Below are 17440 nucleotides of genomic sequence, written 5' to 3'. Positions count from 1 at the left end.
AATAATACAGTATCAAAATTCGAAAATGTCGTATATGAATTGTGACGATAAGTGAATTTAACAGTAATAAAGAAAAACTTACTCCAATAAGATAAGGATTGCACCAAAATATTAATTTCCCGTACCCATTGCAAGGAATAAGAATTGGATTGTGAAAATGCGAATTTTCAATAAATTCAATGGTCAAATCATATTTTAATTTGTAATTTTTATTTCAAATATAAAAATCATCAAATTATCTTTCAATATCTATATTTAATGTAAAAATATTTTTATAAATAATATTAGCCTTAAGGTTCTTAACAAATATCTTTATACCGGGGGATTGTTGATCAAGCAAAATTTGGGAGGCACAAATGAAAACACAAACAAATCCAAAGCCGCTTTATGTAATAACTTTTGTAAGTAGAACGTAATGAGAAATAAGTTAGTAAGGAGACCCTTATTAGCAAAAAACGAAAAACTCTTTTCTTGTCTAATAGGTTTTCTCGAAGGTTAAAGCCGATCAGTTTTTCTCCTTCACTGAACTTCCACCTCTGCCCTCCGATTGGATTCTCTCTCGACTTTCCGGTGAGCTCACCCGCATATAATCTTTACTAATTCTAACCGCTGCTTTGGTTTTTTGTTTTGCTTCAAATTTATTCAGATTTTAGCTTTTCCCATTCTTTTTTAGGTCAAAGATTCAATTCATTTGAAGAAAAAAAGAAAAATGTCGAAGTCGGTGGTCGAAATGCCTCCAAAGGGCGGGTTTAGCTTCGATCTTTGTAAAAGAAATGAGATGCTTTCAAAGAAAGGTGTCAATCCGCCGTCCTTTCGTAAAACGGGTACCACAATTGTTGGCTTGATCTTCCAGGTACTAAGTATGAGGGAAATTGAATTCTGGGTTTCAATCTTTTTTCTTATTTTACCAAGATAAATGTGTTTTTATCTGATTTTAGCATATAATTTAGAATTCAATCTGGGTTTTAATATCTGTTTTCTTATTTTACGAATAGAAATGGTCTCTTTTAGCTGTAGTTAGTGTATTAATTAGATACTCATGCGGGTTTTTGATTGGTTAGTAATGGGAACTTTTAACTCTTGTTTGGCGGTTTTAATTGTTGATTTTTAGATTAAAGAGTCGAAGAAGGGATGTATTATGCTGATGAAAGAATGCTATAGACATAGAGAAGTTGAATTAGAGTGTTGTCGGTCGTTACCCAGTTGTTGGTTCTTCCAAGTGGGTTTATTTGAAGGTGAATTTGGAAATAGTTGGTTATAGTCCTAGGCTTTAGGATTTTGCTGAAGTGGCCACTTTGTGATTTCAATTTGTGCTCTTGTGCTTGTAGCTTAAGCTTTGTATCATAGCAACAAATGATGGGCCCTACAAAAGTGAACTAGAGAAACTAATTATGGGATTAAATTTTGTTGGAATGTTTTACCAATGTGATTGGCTTGTTGGGTGATTTTATTTTAAACGGTGGTCATGGTTCTTTGTGGGTTATATTGTTGATTAGTAGTTCATAGGACAGAAGCAGAGATTGTTATTGTTGGTTAATCTCTGCTGCAGAACTTATAAAGACCAAAATAGAGTCGGCACCATATTATTGTCAACTTCTCATCTGCTTTTCTTCATCTTCAAACATGTGGAAGATAGATATGCAGAAATTTGCAGCTTATCTGTCCTAATTTGTTTTGCATAACTAGGCTATCCTGTCCAGCTTAGTTCTGATGCTATTTATGTGATGCCATTATTCTCACTTGAATTTTTGTATAGGATGGCGTTATTCTTGGGGCAGACACAAGAGCAACTGAAGGACCTATAGTTTGTGATAAGAATTGTGAGAAAATTCATTACATGGCACCAAATATTTACTGTTGTGGAGCTGGAACTGCTGCTGATACAGAGGCAGTAACTGGTACTTTCTGAAATTGGTGTTGAATATGGTTCTGCAAACATCAGTAATTCTTTTGCAATTGAATGCTTAACACCTAGGTTTTAAACTGTTACATTCACTTTCTCATGTTACTATAGCTAACCATTTGTTGTGGTGTTATACATATCCCCAGACATGGTCAGTTCACAGCTTCAATTACACCGCTATCATACTGGTAGAGAGTCGAGGGTTGTTACAGCATTGACCCTTCTCAAGAGGCACCTTTTCAAGTAAAGTTTCTCTTTTTGATATTCTTTGGCTGACAACATACCTCTACATAATCTATAGAGAATATGTGATTCTAACTGCTTGGCAATTTGTCCAGCTACCAAGGCTATGTCTCGGCTGCTTTGGTACTTGGTGGGGTTGATGTCACTGGGCCTCATTTGCATACTGTGAGTTTTTTTCAACTGTTTGGCACTTCAAAACGACAGTAGCTTTTTTTTCTTCTGTATTAGTTTGATTTCTTATCACTGAAATGGTGATTCTGTAGATATACCCTCATGGATCAACCGACACATTGCCATTTGCTACAATGGGTTCTGGTTCTCTTGCAGCAATGGCTGTATTTGAATCAAAATACAGAGAAGTCCTTACTGTAAGTTCACCTATTTCCATTCTTGCAATATTTTGATGCTGTATTTGAATCAAAATACAGAGAGGCCTTACTGTAAGTTCACCTATTTCCATTCTTGCAATATTTTGAAGCTTGAAACATAGACTACCTTAACATGTTTTACAAATATGATTTGGTTTGGATGTAAAATCTTTTGCGACATGTGTCTTCCATGTAAAATAAAATTTTTTATGCATACACAGTGTAAAAGTAAAATAAATCAGTGTTATTCAATATGCAGCAACTACACCTATTTTTGGTTCATAGAATCTGGGTCACTGACTTTCCTCTTTGCAGAGAGATGAAGGAATAGCACTTGTCACTGAGGCTATATGCTCTGGTATCTTCAATGACCTAGGAAGTGGAAGCAATGTTGATATTTGTGTAATTACCAAGGTTTGTTGTTACTCCCTAGCCACTTTAGGAACGGACATCCTATGTTCATGTTGATGCAAATTTCTCATTTTAATGAATTGTGCCTCAGGCTGGCAAGGAATACTTGAGGAACCATCTACAACCTAATCCTCGCACTTACACCAGCTCCAAGGGCTATTCTTTTCCCAAGAAGACAGGTTAGTCATATGCTTTACAATTTCAACCCATTTTTACTATATATATATATATATATATTGATTTCTATGCGTTTTCACTTTCTGTAAAAGAACAAGAAGAAGAAAAAAAGCTATGTTTCTTTTAGCAAAGGTCTGGATGTAGCATGATTGAACTAGGCAACCAGCATGTTTGGTCAACATGAAATGGCAGAGAATTTAAATGTCAGCAAGGCTGTGCATTGGTCTAATAGCTGTTTTAAGCAACTAGGCATGGAAATTACTCCTTAACTCTGCATTGTTTTTATCTTGAAACAACATTACTTATTATTTTCCAAGTTACTGTTGTAGGTTGTTTCATTTCCTTTTTCTTGTCTTTAATTTCTATGGTTGCAGAGGTCCTCTTGACAAAAATCACACCATTGAAAGAGAAAGTGGAGATCATTGAAGGAGGAGATGCGATGGAAGAGTGAAACTATTGAACTGTTATCGGATCAGATTTGTAGCCGCACTTGTTCTCTGTTAAAGAACTGTTTTTCTTCTGCAATTGTTATATGTCACCTAAGATTTTGTTGGTTAATCTTATGAGGTGTTTTAAACAATTTAGTAATGATATGATTCACATGGAATTATCTTTCCATCACCATTTCTTTTTTATCTTTGCTAGTCTCAGACCAGCTAATATATGGTAAGTCTTATCCTATTATCTCATAAATCCAATGCTTTGTTCTATTCCAGTGACCTCCTTAGTTGAAAATCAAAAGATCAAATCTGGATTCTTTAGTGCTACTATTAGTTTTCATTTCCCTGTTGCCTGCTTTATGGATAGCCATGTTGGCATGTTATCCTCTGTCATGGGTTTCCCTCTAGAGAATCTTCTAGGGGAGGAAGGGTTGTTGTAGAGAAGGCAGGAAGCTTCGGTCAGCAGAAAGGAGTAGTTGATTTTGACAACGAGATATAAAGTAAAAGAGGCAAAATGGATTGGGACTGAATTGGATCAAAGCACACGGCAACTACTTAAAGAGGCGTGGCTTGGTGGGCTATTCATCAACCCTAGCTTGAAGAAGTTGACCTTTAGAATGTGGACAAAGATGCCTTGGAGGGCAAGGCCCCTTTGCCTTTAATGCCATTGGTAATATAACTTCATACGCTTGCATTTGACCTAAAAGAAAACAGGCAATTGGGAGCATTCTTGCATCTTCCTATTGTTTGATACATGGTGACTTAATTTAAGTTGAATTGAGGTTGATGAGGAATTTTAGGTTGATTTTAAACTTTTTGGACCTTAATACTTGAACCTTTAAGCTGTTTTTTAACTGGCTTTGCATCTTTGAACTTTTTTTCACTTTAAGCTGGTTGAGCTCGAACCATTGCGCGGGCCTTTCTCTAGGACCAAACAAAATCTTCTTATCTGAGCACCCCTAGGTTATCTATGATTCAAGATCTTCATAGATGTTCATCACACATTTATAGGAAAATTCATGTGCTATCCTTTTGCATGAATTTGAATCTAAAGCTTCCCACATTCTAACATACATTGTAAACATAAAGTATAATATTTAAAAATAAATTAAATAAATTTTATTCCCAATTAAATCTTTATATTTTTGCTCTGAAGTCAAATAAACTTTTAGGATTTTAATAATTGATTTAGTCAAAATGTAACTTGCCATTTTATATATTACATGACACTAATGTGGTATGCTGACTTGTCATAATGGATGATTACGTGAGTATAAAATAACAAATGACATTTTGATTAAGGTCAATTAATCAACTATTAGTTTTAAAAGTTTGCTTAACCCAAAATAAAAATATAAGAAGTTGACTAGATGTAATAAAAAAATAAAAAATTTATTTAAATTTTTTAAACATAATTTAAAGATTTTTTTAGTATTATGCTGAAATATAAATTTTATGCATGAGATCTAAAATTAGCATGCACATTAAAAGTATCATTAGACTTTTTTTTCAAATGTATGTAATTTTCTTTCTTCCTATTTATTTATTTATTTTTCCATAAAAGGTTTAATGTGCCAAATCCAAATGAATAAATGTGAACATGCTTATCCATGTTCCATGATCACAAAATCTAAATTAAAATAAAAAGAAAAAAGAAGAAGCACAAGGTGGGATGAAGATAGATAAAGCAAGCAAACCCAAACTAAAACAACCCGAAAAGAGAACCAAATATAGTAATTAAAACTAGATTAATTTAATTAATTAGAGTCTTAGACTATGAAAAGAAAAAGGCTTAAAAAGCTGCTAGATACGTATCAAAAGACCCATCACAGAAAAAAAAAGGGAGCAACTCCCAATTCCAACCAAACCAAAACTTGAACTAAGCAACGACAAACAGATAACTTGTCGGTTCATCAAACGTCATCGTATTCCTTTCTTCTGCATTCCTCTCCCCCTCTCTCTCTTCCCCCAAACTCTCGTCTCTTCTCTCTTCTGAAAAAATTTTATACAGAGAGAGCGAAGGAGCTTGAAACGGCGTCGTAAAGAACCATGTCATACGATTATCTTTTCAAGTACATAATCATCGGAGACACCGGTAGAATTCCCAATTTTGGATTTTATTGTTATTATTTTTTAGAAAGAGTTTCGGGTTTTTTTTTTAAAAAAATTGTTTATGGGGTTTGATTGGGTGTGTTGCAGGCGTAGGGAAATCATGTTTGCTCCTGCAGTTTACAGACAAGAGGTTCCAACCGGTTCATGATCTAACCATCGGCGTTGAATTCGGTGCCAGGATGGTCACCATTGATGGCAGACCCATCAAGCTTCAGATTTGGGATACTGTAAAAATCCTCACTTTTTAATACTTTTTTTTCTTCCTTTTTTATGCTTCGTTTGATTGCTTGGTGAAAAGTTTATTAAAAGGAATTGATTTTTTAGCTGTGGGGTATGATTAATTTAGGTATAGGAGCCAAAGAGAGTGTTAGGAAATATTTGGGATTCTGTAAAAATCTTCACTTTTTTTTTTTTTTGAAAAGTAAAATCTTCACTTTTTATGTCTATTTCTTCTATATTTACGTTTTGTTTGGCTGTTTAGGAAAAAAAGGTATTAAAAGAAGAATTTAGTTTAGGAGCCAAAAAAAGTGTTAGGATGGTGACAGGGAATTTTGGATTGATTTTCGAGTAGAATTTCGTGGGAATTGAAATTCCTTTTATGAGGGAAAAGGGGCAGTTGTTTTTTGCTTCATTGGTTTTCAGTTGATTTGTGTTTCGATTGGTGTGGGATTGGTGAGAGTGAACAGAGGATACAGGAAAGCTTTTGAACTTGGTAATCTTGCAAGAAAAGTGTAAGTTAGTCCTTGTAATGACTAGTTCTAGGAAATTATACTTTCAGCGGTATAGTAGATGTTAGGTATTTGTCAGATGTTTCATAGGAGCTCCTTTCATGAAGGAGACTATCACGAAGTGTTAGTGATTCCTTTGTCAGTTGCTTCCTACTCAGAGAATGTGGAACCATTGAAACATAGCTTGACCAGTCCATTTAATGGCCTATGTTATCTCAATTATCAGTATTTTGTTTGGTTGTGTGTAATCATTTTTTATTCCATTGCTGAATGATTTGATGGATTTTGAGCAAAGAGCTTTTGTTTGCGTCTATTTCAGGCTGGGCAAGAATCCTTCAGGTCTATCACCAGATCTTACTACAGAGGAGCAGCAGGAGCTCTTCTGGTCTATGATATAACCAGGTGAGAGACAAATTGTCTTTAGGTGTGGAATTATATGGTTTTCCCCCAAGCTAGTGGAGATTAGTGAAACAGTTAAAACAAGGTTGTGATGTGCAAGCATTCTTAAATAATTGGTTTGGAAGAGATGAAGGTTCCACTGGCTTCCGTTTTTTCCGTACCTGCTTCTAATTTTTCCTTTCCCTTGGGTTTTAGCAACTGCTTAATTGGATTTCCTCTGGATTAAAATGCGAAGACCAATTGTTTTTTTTTATTATTACAAGTTTTAGAGCTTACAGTGCCTATCTGCCTTTTTTTTTTAATTTTTTTCTGGTCAAATGTAGTTCTGGAATATTTTTAATTTTCTTCAACTCAACTGCAAAGTTTTACTCTTGACCAGGAGAGAGACATTTAATCATCTAGCAAGCTGGTTGGAGGATGCACGGCAGCATGCAAATCCCAACATGACAATCATGCTCATTGGGAACAAGTGTGATCTTGCTCACCGAAGGGCTGTTAGCAAAGAAGAGGGTGAACAGTTTGCAAAGGAAAATGGGCTTTTATTCTTGGAAGCATCTGCCAGAACAGCTCAAAATGTTGAGGAGGTTAGCGTTAAGCCCTAAGTGGCACATCATATTGTTTTGTGTCTGGTGCTATCTGTTTAGTTGGAATTATAATGTTATTTTTATTCCGTTCAATGGTATTTTAGCTAAAATACTTAATTATCCTGTAGGCCTTCATAAAGACCGCTGCAAAGATCCTTCAGAATATTCAGGAAGGTGTCTTTGATGTATCCAATGAGGTAATCATTAAGCCATTTTAGTTTAGGGATGTCTAGAACCGAAGATATGGCATTTGCTTGAATCTGGATGTCTTTTTGTCTGGTTCATCATGCTAGAATTAAAGTAACTTGAAAATAATTGTTATAAAGATTTAGCGTGCATGTGCATTGAATGTGTCTTGTAGAAGGGCGAACTCTCTTTATATAGAATATTGGCATTGCTTTAGTTGATCTGATTGGGCAATCTGGGCATCCGAAATTTTTGCTCTTCTTTATACACTTGGAAACTAAAGAAAGTCAAGATTTAGATAATTTGGTTTTTGTATGGGAGGGTTATAAAACATGTTTAATGTGGTTAGAACCTAGAAGCATCTTTCATCAATCGAGAGACGGCTTCAGCTTCATAGTTTTCCTTTCATAAGAACTCTAAAGTTATGTCATACTTAAAGATCTTTTTCTTTGAAACTATTGTAGTCATCTGGCATCAAGATTGGCTATGGGCGTGCCCAAGGTCCATCAGGCGCAAGAGATGGAGCAGTTGCTCAGAGAGGTGGCTGTTGTGGTTAAAAGGGATGGAAACAATCTGCTGCCTGTATTTGATCCTTCTGTCCATTATATTTCCACACCACATTGCTTTGATGAATATATCCTTAAAGGTGTTGTCGAACTTTGTCAGAACACTCGATGTATAGAGCTAGTCTTTTCTTTTCATTTCGTTGTTACTGAACTAGGAATTTCTGGTCACCTTCAGTTAATTTAATTCGACTTATTTGCACAGTAACGTATATAAACCAATCTAATGCCATGTGTTTTCAGTTTTTGCATCCTTACTTAGCTACAGATGCTTGACGTTTTCCCAGAATGTGAATGGTTAAGAAAGTTCAATCGAATCAGTTCCTTAGTCTAATCATTGTGGACGCAAGTTTTGTACTACAGTAGTTGCATGGGGTTACATTTTTAGCCCCTATTGATCTATAAAATTTGCACATCATTCCTCTGAGGAATATATTAGTTTGAAACTGAGCGAGCTCGTTTCTACCATTAAAGACTGAAAGTCTAAAATCAGAGGTTCATCATGGTTCAAGTCCTTCGCTGGTTTGAACGGTTAAAATGAACAAAACCTGAAAAGTGATGGATGACAGGATTAATGGTAAAATTGGATGTCGTTGTTAAGAAGAGAGATTAAATTGAAATAATTTTTAAAATTCAAAGATTAAATTGTTTCGATTTTAAATATAGAGATTAAATTAAATAAAATGCAATCAATAAGATATATTAATTTGACTTGTTCTTAATAAAAAATTTTTGATCAAAACCGAGCTGTGCTGACTTTAGTTTATTGATGATGCCATGTGCTCAAGTAGATCCTGGAAGCAGAATACATCAATTTGACTTTCATCGCAACCCAGTTTCAGCCAGCTAATAACAGGGAAAAACTTAAGTTTCTTATACCTCCCCAGCTAAGAGATCCTCTACCTGGTATATTTTCATTTTTATCTCATTAATACCAGGAAAACATGGCTGCAGGAGAGCCCTTTCTCGCAGGGTTGCTTCAGGTTCTGCTTGGCAGATTGGCATCTGATGAATTGTTGGACTTTCCATTGCATGGGGTTGTTCAGGAAAAGCTGAAGTGGAGGAAAATGTTGTCAACAATTCAGGATGTGCTTAAAGATGCAGAAACCAAGCAACTAACCAATGGAGCTGCCAAGATGTGGATGTCTGATCTCAGAGATTTGCTTTATGACGCGGAAGATATACTGGATGAAGTTGCCACAGAAGCTCTACGATGCAAGCTGATGGCAGGACGTCAGGCTACCACTCGTGAGGTGCATGATCAAGTTCCAACTCAATCCACTTTTTTGAATGCAATAGCTGTTCAATTTACTGTTAGTACTGGGTCCAGGATAGATTCTATCACTACCCGGTTAGAGCAAATCTCAAACCGTAGAACTATTCTCGGATTAGAAAAGATTTTTGGAGGAATGTCTTCTAATGCACAAAAGAAGCCATTGACTTCATGTTTTCCTACACAATTTAGTGTTTATGGCAGAGATGAAGATAAAAAGAAGATGGTTGAATTGGTATTAAGGGACAGATCAAGTGGTGGTGATTTTTCTGTAATACCCATCGTAGGCATGGCTGGGGTTGGTAAGACAACACTTGCTCGGCTTATTTACAATGATGAAGCGTTGAAAGATTTTGATAGAAAACTGTGGCTTGATGCATCAGATAATGACTTTGATGTAGCAAAGGAAGCTCTGTTGAATATATGTAACTGTTCTTGGGACTTGGAAGGGTTCTATACTTTACTTAGACTAAGAGAGGAGTTATCTCAAAAACGATTCTTTCTTCTTCTAGACAATGTCCACAGAGAGAATATTGCTGGTCAGTGGGAAAGCCTGAAGTTTGCATTAATGGCTGGAGCACCAGGAAGTAAGGTCCTTGTGACTACAAGAGACAGAAATGTTGCTGTAATAATGGGAGCCACTGATTATGTGAAGTTGAATCCTCTAACAGACAATGATTGTTGGTCTGTGTTTGTGGATCATGCACTTCCAAACAGAGACTTTGAAACAAGTCGAAATTTGGATTTGGTTCGCCACAAAGTTGTTGAAAAATGCAAAGGCTCACCATTGGCAGCTAGGATTCTTGGTGGCCTTTTATATTGTAAAGAAAGAGATGAATGGGAGAATGTACTGAATGGAAACATATGGAGTCTATATGGTGAGGAAAATGATATACGCCCAGTGTTAAGATTGAGCTACCACTATCTGCCTTCACATTTGAAACGGTGCTTTGCTTACAGTTCTTTACTGAAGCACTATGAATTTGAAGATATAGAGTTGATCCTGTTATGGATGGCTGAAGGTTTGATTCAGCAGGGGGAAGAGAATCAACGAATCCAGGATCTGGGCCATGAATACTTTCAAGAGCTACTTTGCAGGTCACTTTTTCAACAATCAAGTGGGGATTCATCATGATTTTTTATGCATGATTTAATCGTTGATCTGGCAGAATGGGCTGCACGAGACCTGTGTTTTAGATTGCAGTGCAAGTTAGATGATGATAAGCAATCCAAGGTATCCAAAAGTGCTCGCCATTCTGCTTATCTTCGTGGCAGACATGACAACCACAAAAGAATTGAAGAACTTTACAGTGTTGAGTGGTTAAGGACCTTTCTTCCACTACAAGGGAAACCAAATCTTGACAAGGGCTACCTGACTAGTAAAGCTCTTGATTTACTTCCCAAGTTAAGATGCCTAAGGGTGCTATCTTTAAGTGGATATTACATTAGATTTCTTCCGGAATCAATTGGTGATCTGAAACATCTAAGGTACCTTAACCTTTCTTATACTACAATTAGAAACTTACCTGAATCAACAAGTAATCTCTTGAATCTACAGACATTGATATTGAAAAGTTGTTCCTATATTAAGAAGTGGCCTGCAAATATGTACAAGCTAATCAACCTGCAATATCTAGATGTCACTAATGTGAATTCAATAGAAGAGATGCCAATGGGAATGAAGGAATTGAAAAATCTCTGTATGTTGCCTGCATTCGTAGTGGGAAAAAATGTTGGGTCAGGAATAGGAGATTTAAAGAAATTGAAGTTGATTCAAGAGTCCTTCAGTATTAAGAGGTTGGAAAATGTGGTTGATTCTCAGGAAGCATCAAATGCTGGGTTAAAAGATATGAGCTTAAAGATCTTGTCACTGAAATGGAGCTTTAAATTTGATAATTCAAGAGATGAAACTGTTGAAACTGATGTAATAGAGAAGCTACAACCTTCTACCAAGTTGGAAAAGCTCAGCATTGAGTGTTATGGTGGCACAAAATTTCCTAAATGGCTCGGAGATTCTTCGTTCTCACATATGGTGCACCTGCAGTTAGATAATTGTGAGAGGTGCATATCTTTTCCTCCACTAGGGCAATTGCCATCACTCAAGGACTTGTGTATCAGAAGATTGTCTGCTGTCAAGGGTCTTGGCCCAGAGTTTTACGGGAAAGCTGTCTTAGAGCCTTTTCCAGCACTTGAGACTTTAGAGTTTGAAGATATGCAAGAGTGGAAGGATTGGAGGTTTTCTTCCAATGTTGCTAACACCGAGTTTCCTCGCCTGTGCGAGCTCACAATCAGCAATTGCCCCAAGTTATCTGGAAAACTACCCAGCTATCTACCATCTTTAGAAAAGCTTGTCATTCGTCAGTGTGAGCAGTTAGTAGTTACAATTCCTAGCCTCCCAATGCTTAGTGAATTGAAGATAGAGGGCTGCAAAGAAGTGGTGCAAACCAGCACAGTTGACTTCAGCACACTGGACTTGATGCAACTTTCAAACATTCCTAAGTTGACATGCCTAACAGAGGGCTTCATGCAAGGGTTGAAAAAGGTAAATAATTTAAAGCTCAGTCTTTGTAAGGATCTGATGTCTCTGTGGAGCCTCAATTTTGTACGCTATTTAGAAATTAGTAGTTTTTCACCACTCATTTCCTTGGAGACAGAGGAGGATGCAAACAAGAAGCTACAATTGGGGATCCCTTTCAGTGTTGAATGTTTAACTTTGAATTGTTGTGAAAGGTTTGAGAAGTTGCGAAAAGCCTTCCCCGACATTGCTTGTCTTAGAGAGCTATACATTACATGGTACAAGGGACGTGTTTTATTTAGGGAGTCCATTTTGCCTCCAAGTCTTAGAAAATTAGCAATCAAAGATTGTTTTGGCTTACAGTGTTTGCTAGATGAGGAAGAGAATATCAACACCAGAAACACATGTCTTCTTAAAGAGTTAATTATTAAATCATGTCCGTTGCTTACATGCTTGTCAGCCAGAGGGGAGTTACCTGTTACACTTCAATACCTCAAGGTTTCACTTTGCACAAGACTGAAAGAGGTAACATCCGGGGGAAAGTTACCATCTGCACTTAAGCACCTTGATATTTATGGTTGCACAGAGTTGGAGTCAATATCCAAAAGGTTCCAGAAGGATTCATCTCTTGAATACATTTCAATATTGGATTGTGGAAATCTTAAATCACTACCTGAGTGTCTATACAACCTCAATAATCTGAAAATATTTTATATAGGTAGTGCCTGGACTTTTGTTTCCTTTCCAGAGGGAGGGTTCCCCGCTGCCAACCTGATATTGCTATGGATCAGCTGCTGTCACAAACTTGAGACCCTGCCCAACTGCTTCCACAACCTTACCTCTCTTCAACGCTTGGTTATAGGTGGTTGTCCCAGCATCACATCCTTCCCAGACAAAGGTTTTCCTCCCAATCTGACATCAGTTGAAATCACAGGTCCCGAAATATGTAAGCCATTATTTCACTGGGGATTGCACAAGCTCAAGTCTCTAAAAGAACTCATCATTAGTGGATGTCAAGATGTTGAGTCATTTCCACAAGAAGAGATAGGAATGAAGCTGCCTACTTCTCTAACTAGGCTGGACATTGAAGATTTCCCAAACTTGAGATACCTATCCTCCAGGGGCTTCAGATACCTCAACTCTCTGGCAAGTTTGAGTATTTCAGACTGCCCAAAGCTCACATCTCTGCCTAAAGATGGTCTACCACCCTCACTTTTGGTACTATGTATCCGTAATTGTCCTCTGCTAGAGCAACACTGCAACAGAAATAAAGGACTAGAACGGTTCAAGATAGCACACATTCCTCATGTTAATATAGGTTATAGATTTATTCATGATCATGAACAAGAGTGGAAATGACTTTCAAGGCAACATTTTCCAGCAGATGAGGGTTGGAGCAGAGATGTCCCTGCACTTATGCTCACATGTTTTTTTGGAAAAAGTTTTCCTGATTGAAATATTTTACAACACTTCACTTAAATTTGTGGGTTTATTTTGATCTATTAAACTGTGTAATTATATTTAATTCTGATACTTTTATTTAGTTTAGTTGAACCCTTGAATCCCTTCTTATAAGTTCATGGAAAATTAATTTATTAGATGAATTCAACTTAATTAATCTATTTTGCTTCTTGCAAATTGCAACAAAGATATTTCAGTAGAGATATTTCAAGTTGTTTTGCATAAGTGTTTTGTGTGAGTGATTATTAGTATGAGAAAGATAACTGATAATGAACTAAATATAGATTATTAGATATTTCAAAATTTAGGAAAATCACTTTGTATTAAATTCACATTTCAAAAATAAGATTTTGTTATTAAATATAGTGTGAATGCAAAATTTTATTTGATTTAATAATTAAAATGTTAATTAAAAGCTTAGACATTAAAATCGATGGTCGTATCTATTGAACCGATGATTCGATCATGCGTTATATTAAAACCATTAACATTCTCTTTCTCTGATATGATGTGATCATTATATATGAAATAATCAAGTTAATCCTAATTTTTAAATTTTTTATTCATTAATTATTGAAGTAAGATTTTAATAAACCTTTGTGCCGGTTCTTATCCTTTGAAAAAATTAATTAGAGAAGACAGGAAGCTACACAGTTATTCAATGTAACTTAACTTTATAATTTATATATGTTCCAGTTTAGTTGTATAAAATTAAGTAAAATAGACTTGACAGTACTAATTGATATACTAATTTAAATTTTTTTAATCATCAATTAGGTATGGATTAGGATTATCAGATGTTCATCATGGTATAAGTCCTTAACTGCTTTGAACTGTTAAAAATGAACATTAATTGAAAAATGATGGATGCTTGAAAAGGAACAGATGTCCACCAAGATGAGTCCTCACATAAAGAAATGTTTAATATTGGAATAAATCATACCCAAATACAGGGAAAATGTTGGTTACATTTGGTGTAAATCCAGATTCAAAACTGTATGATGATAAAACTAAATTAGTCCCACCTCTGCATGAAGACTACAAAAGTTGTATGGTGCTAACAACCTGGCCTTGCCCTAGTTGCTGTCTGCTTAATCAAAGATTTTCTCTATTTCTTAACCCACATGAGAGTGGCTATACAATGCACAAACATAAACCTTACACCCAGAATGCAAATCTTCTGCAATTGACTGCCAACCTAGCACTTTGAACTTGATCACTAAGAACCAGCAAATATCTGCAAAGAACATTGGAAGCAAGCTTCAGGGAACAGGGTAGAACAGAAAACAGATACAATTGTTGCTTATCAAGTAATACTCACCCCAGCCAGAATATCTTTAGAGAGTTGCGGTTTGCTTTCAGATTTATCAACTGTGACTGGCTTTTTCTGAGGGAATTGGCGAATCACCTTCTTCTGGCTAACAGGCAGCTCAGAATTTGTTCCAGACTCCTGTTGCACCTTTTGCTTCTGTGGAAAGTCATAGACATGAGGGAACCGAACATGCACAATTACATATTTATTCTTTTTTTTTTTTTGTTGAGGCAATTACAGACTAAACCAAAAAGTTACTGTCAACTGATTGCTGCTAACTAGAAATAAATGCAGCAATCCATCATTATGTGAAGAGTAAACCAAGTGTGAAAAAATCTTATTAGAAGCTTTTAATGGATTTTGGATAAGCATACAGTTATCTATAAATGAAATTACAAAAGGTCACCTTCTAAGAACGTGGACGAATAATTTGATTACTTGAACCTCTAAGTGATCCAGAATGGAAAGAACTCAAGAAGGAAAAGGGATTTACCTTCTTTCCAATCTGAATCACTCTTGACATATCAAAGATGATTGATGTAAAAACATGCCACCCAAACTAGAATATGAAAGAGATCAGGTAAAAAGAGTAACCCAAATAGGAAGAGGGTGCTTCACTGATAATGGCTAGGAAGACATAATTTGCCAATGTTAGAACTTGGAAGCAATGAGCATGATACTATGCACATGAAATTCAGCCAAGAAAAATTATATCACCTTAGGGTGGAACATGCACTGGAGTGGTATCTTTGAGAACAAATATGAAGCATTATGTAGCTAAGCCACAACTAGTTAAATTGAAAATGTAAGCTGTTACATTGATGACAACGTGTCACATAGAAAATTTAAGTTGTTTACCTTCTTCATTCGTTCTTCAATTGAATTTAGTGCATGAGATTGGTCAACTTTAGAGAGATAGAAATCCCGCTCCCTCTTGGCAGCAGAAATTTCTAAAGCTAGCTTCTGCTCCCGAATTGCACTCTTGTAAGCTACATGAGAAAAAAAAAAAAAAAACTAAGACGAGCAACAAATAACACCAAAATCATTGTGAAACAAAGAACACAATACAATGAGTTACCAATTTCTTCGGTAAGATCATCCCATTTGAATTTACTTAAGTACTTGATATTCCAAAGATCATAATAGAATGATGACCTCTTCCTCCCACCTAAACAGAGTGACAAAGATCAGAAATATAGGGAAAAAGACCTTCAAAGAGGACACACCATGTTACTGAAATTACAAAGAAGAAGAACTATATTGTAATTAATCCTCATACCAACTTGTTCACCATTTAACATATTAGCAACCCTCTTTGCAATCCCTTTCCTAGCAAATTCAACCCACCTACAGAATAAACATGAGAAAAATTGTTGAACCATATCATCACAACATCTTTAAGCTTTGAGGCAAAGTAAAAACCTCCAGAAATTCTTAATGCCAAAATATAAACTGTAAAAGTAAAAGGGGAAATCTTTAAAAATTCACAACTATATGAAAAAAATTTGGTTAAGCTATACGAGACATACCCTTCAGAAAATTCTTGTTCTTGAACCTTGGAGGGTCTTGTACGCTTACCCTTTACTTGGGGTGGATGACCTGCATTAGTAAAATCAATAAAAATCAATACTTTTCTCATGATAATAACTAAAAGGCAACCCATTATGAGGGAAAATTTTCAATGATATTTGCTCACCTGAAGGAGTAAGATAAATCCTAAGTATTTCCCCATACTGAGAAAGCAACTGCCGTAGTTTGACATGATCCATATGAGGTGGAATCCTGCTCAAGTAACAAACCCCACGGTTATCAGCCTCAGCTGCTTCCTTCAACAACTTCTCCTTCTTCTTCTTCTTCTTCTTATTGGGTACGCCATTCCCATCTTCCAAACCATCAGCTTCATCATCATCAGCCTCTTGTTTTTCCTCGTCACCCTTTGCGGCTTCCTGGTCAGTTTCATCTAACCCTTCGTCCTGTTGTTCATCATCTTCCTCCTCAAGATTGGAAATTGAAGTTTCCTTTAACTTTTGCTTCTCTCTTCTTTTATTCTTTTTCATTTTCTTCGCCTTGTTATTTTCCAGTTTCTGCATCTGTCGGCTCAGTTTGGAATCGGTTTCAAAGAGAAGAACCTGCTTTCCAGTTTCTGGTCGGCTTACTTTGGAAGACTGAGAAGGGCAATTATAGTTGGTTTCGACGAGAAGAAGGGCATTGCAGGGACCATGGCCTTATTGGGCCATTCACCATTGGCTTTCATACTTTTATAGCCCAACTTTGAATACACTATTTCCAAAAATAATTGTAACATAAAAAAAAAAGAAAAACCTTTAATAAACTTATTATAACACAAATATTTTCTAAATGGTTTTAAATTTATTTAATTCCAATCTTTTTTAATTATATTAACCACCTTTAAAAAAGACTCTCTCTAGTTTTTACATGATCTTTTTATAAAATTCGAGAACACAAAATTAAACAGATTTAAATTAAGATTATCGTATTTCATGTATTAATCATATCGACATATTTAAAACATCATATCATAACATATCATAATATATTCAATAGACATTCTGCATACATATATAAACATATTTGTATACGTATTTAATTAATTAAGTCATCAACACATTAATTTATTGTTTCATATTCGTATTTACTAATATAATTGTTAATAACCTATGTTTAGGTATCCGGCTGAGTTGAGTTAACTCGTCGACAAGTTACAACAAACGAGTTAACTCTGTTGATAATAACATAATAGGTTA

The 17440-nt window shown here is 35.6% G+C and overlaps 4 protein-coding genes across 5 annotated transcripts; 3 read left to right on the top strand and 1 right to left on the bottom strand.

The window, feature by feature from the left end:
- LOC18600874 (proteasome subunit beta type-7-A) lies at window positions 461–3741 on the top strand. Of its 2 annotated transcripts, none has more exons than XM_007031593.2 (9): window positions 461–570; window positions 674–853; window positions 1757–1898; window positions 2050–2146; window positions 2242–2311; window positions 2410–2514; window positions 2830–2928; window positions 3017–3104; window positions 3477–3741. In XM_007031593.2, exons 2-9 carry the CDS (start codon window positions 710–712, stop codon window positions 3551–3553), a joined length of 822 nt encoding a protein of 273 aa, XP_007031655.2. In that variant the 5' UTR covers window positions 461–570; window positions 674–709; the 3' UTR covers window positions 3554–3741. The 2 variants fall into 2 exon arrangements, with proteins under 2 accessions (XP_007031655.2, XP_017975241.1); XM_018119752.1 differs by having other exon boundaries at window positions 497–570; window positions 654–853.
- Window positions 5350–8365, top strand: LOC18600873 (ras-related protein RABB1b). Its single transcript, XM_007031592.2, has 6 exons — window positions 5350–5637; window positions 5742–5881; window positions 6702–6784; window positions 7161–7365; window positions 7494–7562; window positions 8016–8365. The coding sequence occupies exons 1-6, from the start codon at window positions 5592–5594 to the stop codon at window positions 8106–8108; spliced, it is 636 nt and encodes a 211-aa protein (XP_007031654.1). The 5' UTR covers window positions 5350–5591; the 3' UTR covers window positions 8109–8365.
- On the top strand, window positions 9059–13261 carry LOC18600872 (putative disease resistance RPP13-like protein 1). Its single transcript, XM_018118950.1, has 2 exons — window positions 9059–10409; window positions 10557–13261. The coding sequence occupies exons 1-2, from the start codon at window positions 9059–9061 to the stop codon at window positions 13259–13261; spliced, it is 4056 nt and encodes a 1351-aa protein (XP_017974439.1).
- LOC18600871 (pre-rRNA-processing protein ESF2) lies at window positions 14269–16902 on the bottom strand. The gene is made up of 7 exons (XM_007031589.2): window positions 16372–16902; window positions 16205–16274; window positions 15955–16022; window positions 15754–15843; window positions 15534–15664; window positions 14685–14831; window positions 14269–14600 (listed from the first exon to the last, which is right to left on the bottom strand). Exons 1-7 carry the CDS (start codon window positions 16763–16765, stop codon window positions 14583–14585), a joined length of 918 nt encoding a protein of 305 aa, XP_007031651.2. The 5' UTR covers window positions 16766–16902; the 3' UTR covers window positions 14269–14582.

The sequence above is a fragment of the Theobroma cacao genome, chromosome 4 (assembly GCF_000208745.1).
Source record: "Theobroma cacao cultivar B97-61/B2 chromosome 4, Criollo_cocoa_genome_V2, whole genome shotgun sequence".
NCBI lineage: Eukaryota > Viridiplantae > Streptophyta > Magnoliopsida > Malvales > Malvaceae > Theobroma > Theobroma cacao.
Note: the sequence above shows the minus strand (reverse complement) of the source record. Positions and strands in the feature narration are given on the sequence as shown.